The 3,720-nt window shown below is 54.9% G+C and overlaps 1 protein-coding gene across 6 annotated transcripts in view; it reads left to right on the top strand.

The window, feature by feature from the left end:
* The window catches only part of Scn5a (sodium voltage-gated channel alpha subunit 5), an 81,763-nt gene that overhangs the window by 70,345 nt on the left and 7,698 nt on the right, over positions 1 to 3,720 (top strand). For all 6 annotated transcript variants that reach the window (XM_026779074.1, XM_026779072.1, XM_005348090.3 and 3 more), the window contains 4 exons: positions 283 to 564; positions 1,799 to 1,852; positions 2,372 to 2,509; positions 3,002 to 3,106. In XM_026779074.1, the coding sequence (XP_026634875.1) occupies positions 283 to 564; positions 1,799 to 1,852; positions 2,372 to 2,509; positions 3,002 to 3,106 (579 nt within the window). The remainder of the gene's footprint in view (positions 1 to 282; positions 565 to 1,798; positions 1,853 to 2,371; positions 2,510 to 3,001; positions 3,107 to 3,720) is intronic.

Genomic DNA, 3,720 nt, shown 5'->3' with positions numbered 1-3,720 from the left:
GGAGTTACCTCAGCATTTAGGAAGAGGAAAGGCTGGAGTATTCCGGAGTTACCTCAGCATTCAGGCGTAGATAAAAAAGCCTCTTGATTCTCTCTGACTTCCTTCACTTGCCGCCAGAGCTCAGGCTGTGGCGTCAGCTTCCTCCATGACTGGAAGACTCTGCACTCCCACCCCCACAGCCACCTGTGGCCAGCAAGTTTAGTCAGCGGGGGTGGGGGAGGTCTTGGAAAGAGCACATGCTCCAGGCCACCCCAAGAACCGAGTCCGTTCTCTGTCCATGAGGTGGTGGTCAACGCGCTGGTGGGCGCCATCCCCTCCATCATGAACGTCCTCCTCGTCTGCCTCATTTTCTGGCTCATCTTCAGCATCATGGGCGTGAACCTCTTCGCCGGGAAGTTTGGGAGGTGCATAAACCAGACAGAGGGTGACCTGCCTCTCAACTACACCATCGTCAACAACAAGAGCGAGTGTGAGTCCTTCAACGTGACTGGGGAGCTGTACTGGACCAAGGTGAAGGTCAACTTCGACAACGTGGGGGCTGGGTACCTGGCCCTTCTGCAGGTGGTGAGTACGGGAGAAGAAGGGTCCCCTTCCTCCTTTGGTGCTTCGGAAATGTGTCCCTCACCCCGGTGTGGGCAGGAGCAGGGCATCCTGGGTCCCTGAAGTAGGGTCTCAGGGCCCAAAGAGGCTAGAATTTCCCAGAGTCTCTGATTGAATCTACACTGTCCAAGGTGTGTGACATGGGGATCAAGCCAGCGCTGGACAGGACCAGCTGCCAATCAAATGGACCTCTTTAGGTGGCACAGGCTAGATACCAAAGACGGCCAAGTCCCCAGGGACTGAGCTGGTAGGAAAAGTGTGATCGGCCACCTCCATTATAAACTACCTTGGGCTGTTTAAAGAAATACACTTGAGATGGGGACATCTTCTGACATGTGCAGCCCTGGATTCCTGACCGCCACCCCACCCCAAAGGGGCATGTTTGATCCATCTTTGATGTGCGGGTTCTCTGAGACGTCCATTTACTTTGTGAGCTGGATGGTACAGCGACTGTAACACCTGCTGTGAAATCAACCCATGGGGATGGGGAGACGGCTGGGTCAATAAAGCGCTCTTCCACGCAAGCATGAGAACCTGAGTTCAGATTCAGGTACCCACATTAGAAACCAGCTCTACGTAGTGGCATGTGCCTGTAAACACAGCAATGGGGAGGTGGAGACAGGAGGATGGCTGGGGCTTGCTGGCCAACCAGTCTCGCCAAAACAGCAAGCTCCAGTTTCAGTGAGAGAGGGCCCTCTGTCTTGCCTGCACTGTGTGTTCTGTAACACTATGGCTCTTGAATCTTCTCCCACTGGTCACACCATAGGTCATGGTGGGAATAGGTCATGGTGGGAATGGTTACATCAGAGAATTTGGAAAACATGTTAGGGATTTTTTTCTTTCCTTCTGGAAAACAAGTTGTTAGCCACTCACTAGAGCAGGGGTAAAAGGATCCCGTGGTTCCAGGCAGGACACAGCTGGTCACGTCAGCCCTGGGGTCAGTCTTTGAGCAAGGCCACTGTCTGGACCGTGTGATGTGTTAGAATCTGAAGTGTGTGTTCCTGAGTGGACCTTCTCCTGGCCTTACCCGTCCTGAGGCCTCAACTGAGGAGCCTCACACCGCCTTCTTGGGGTTTCTGCTAGCCCCACTGAAGGTCTTCCCCCGGGCCACTCAGCCTTTTGGAGACTGTCTCCAGCCCTCCTCTGTAGCTGAAGCTGCGTGCCAAGCCTGGTGACTGTCATTTTCTGTTCCTCACAGGCGACGTTTAAAGGTTGGATGGACATCATGTATGCAGCCGTGGACTCCAGAGGGGTAGGTGGTCTCTAGCTGCTCCCAACAAAACCAGCACCTAAGGCTTCCGGCCTCGTGGGAGGAGGAGCAGGATTTGCTCGGGTCATCCTCAGGTTCAGCTTCCCAGGGATGCTCAGGCCTGGCCCTCCAGCAAGACCATGTGGTCTTCGGTGGAGTCCCCAGATTCTCAAACGTGTCTCAGATCCAGCCCACTGTAGCTTACTCATCCTCAGTCAGGAGAGGGGCAGCAGAGACGGAGATGAGTTTGTCCTTGTCCTTGTGTCCAGCCCAGTCATGCTGATGACTGAGGGACGACGGAGGGGCCTCCCAGCGGCTCAGGGACTGTACATATGCCAATATGAGTCACCCCTTAGCGTGGCATGCCAGATGTCCTTGCCTGCCACCGTCACCTGCACACAGGTCTACCACTCACCCCTGGCTACCACCTCTGCTCTGGACACAAACGCACGCATATCCACAACAGCCCCAGCGCAGCCCCGTCCTCCTGTGTGCCTACCCTGCCTGCTCTCTCCTCTGCAGTATGAGGAGCAGCCGCAGTGGGAGGACAACCTGTACATGTACATCTACTTCGTCGTCTTCATCATCTTCGGCTCCTTCTTCACCCTGAACCTGTTCATTGGTGTCATCATCGATAACTTCAACCAGCAGAAGAAAAAGATACGTAGAGCACTGGCTCCACCTGAGGGGGGGGGCGGGGGGACTGCGTGCTCTCCTGGGGATGAGCCTCTTCTCTATTCTGAGGAGATACGGTGGGGAGGGTGTAGACGTGGCCATGGAGAACAGAGGGACGCTGGCCCGTCTCTGCCTTCCCTCATCCAGCTAAGAGATTCGGGGGTGAGTTTGAACTGTTAGCCCCATCTGTGATCAAGAGTGCGGACGTGCAGAGGCCCAGGGAGACACGCCAAAGAGGCCACGATTAAGCTGTAGCCAAACCGAGCGAGATACTCAGAGATGCCTAGGTCCAGCTGACTGGGCCAAGGAAGAAGGTCACAAAACCATAAGGGTTTCCCAGGGAACAGGAACAGGGAGGGATCCTGGAAAGGCAGATTTGGGGCGATAGGAAGGTCTGAAGTTGTTGAGCTTGGCACCTTCACACGGGAGGCAGGATCCTGAGAACTCTCGAATTATGCTTGGGTTGTCTTTCTATACTTAGGGGGCCAGGACATCTTCATGACGGAGGAGCAGAAGAAGTACTACAACGCCATGAAGAAGCTGGGCTCCAAAAAGCCCCAGAAGCCCATCCCGCGGCCCCTGGTAAGCTAGGCTCCCTGGCAGAGCTGGAGAGGGTCTTCTCAGGAGACCTGGGAGCCTTCCCCGAAGCCAGCCATCAAGAGCCCCAGCTTCAGCCCAGCTGAGAGGCACTCTCGGGTTCTCACCCACACAGAGGTCTGAGTCTCACACAGAGAGTGGGGAAGGCTTGAGGCAGTGACACCAAGGGCACACATCGTAGTCACAGGGACTCAGCCACTTCCAGTGAGCCCCTCCTTCCTTTCAGGGTGCAGGCTCTTCCCAGGGAATGGAGTGAGCTTTTACATCCCTACCCTGACTCATAGTCCCGTGTTCAGAACAGCGGTAATCAGAAAACCGTTTCCCTTATGAACAGAGCCAGGGTGGGCACTGGGCTCTCTGCTAGCCTGACTCTTTGACTCCACCAAGCCATTCTTCTAAAAAGCAGGATGAGGACTTGAGTCGTGTGTAATTTCAGCACCTGGGAGGCAGAGGCAGGAGGATCTCTGTGAGTTCAAAACCAGCCAGGGCTACATACTGAGACCCTGTCCTAAAAACAGACAAACAAAAAATGGGACAGGGAACTATTCAAAGTAATTTGGTGAAATGACCCTAAACCACCAGCCGATTGGACAGGCCCC

The sequence above is a fragment of the Microtus ochrogaster genome, chromosome 5 (assembly GCF_000317375.1).
Source record: "Microtus ochrogaster isolate Prairie Vole_2 chromosome 5, MicOch1.0, whole genome shotgun sequence".
NCBI classification, from domain to species: Eukaryota; Metazoa; Chordata; class Mammalia; order Rodentia; family Cricetidae; genus Microtus; species Microtus ochrogaster.
This window is presented reverse-complemented; position numbering and strand designations above follow the sequence as displayed.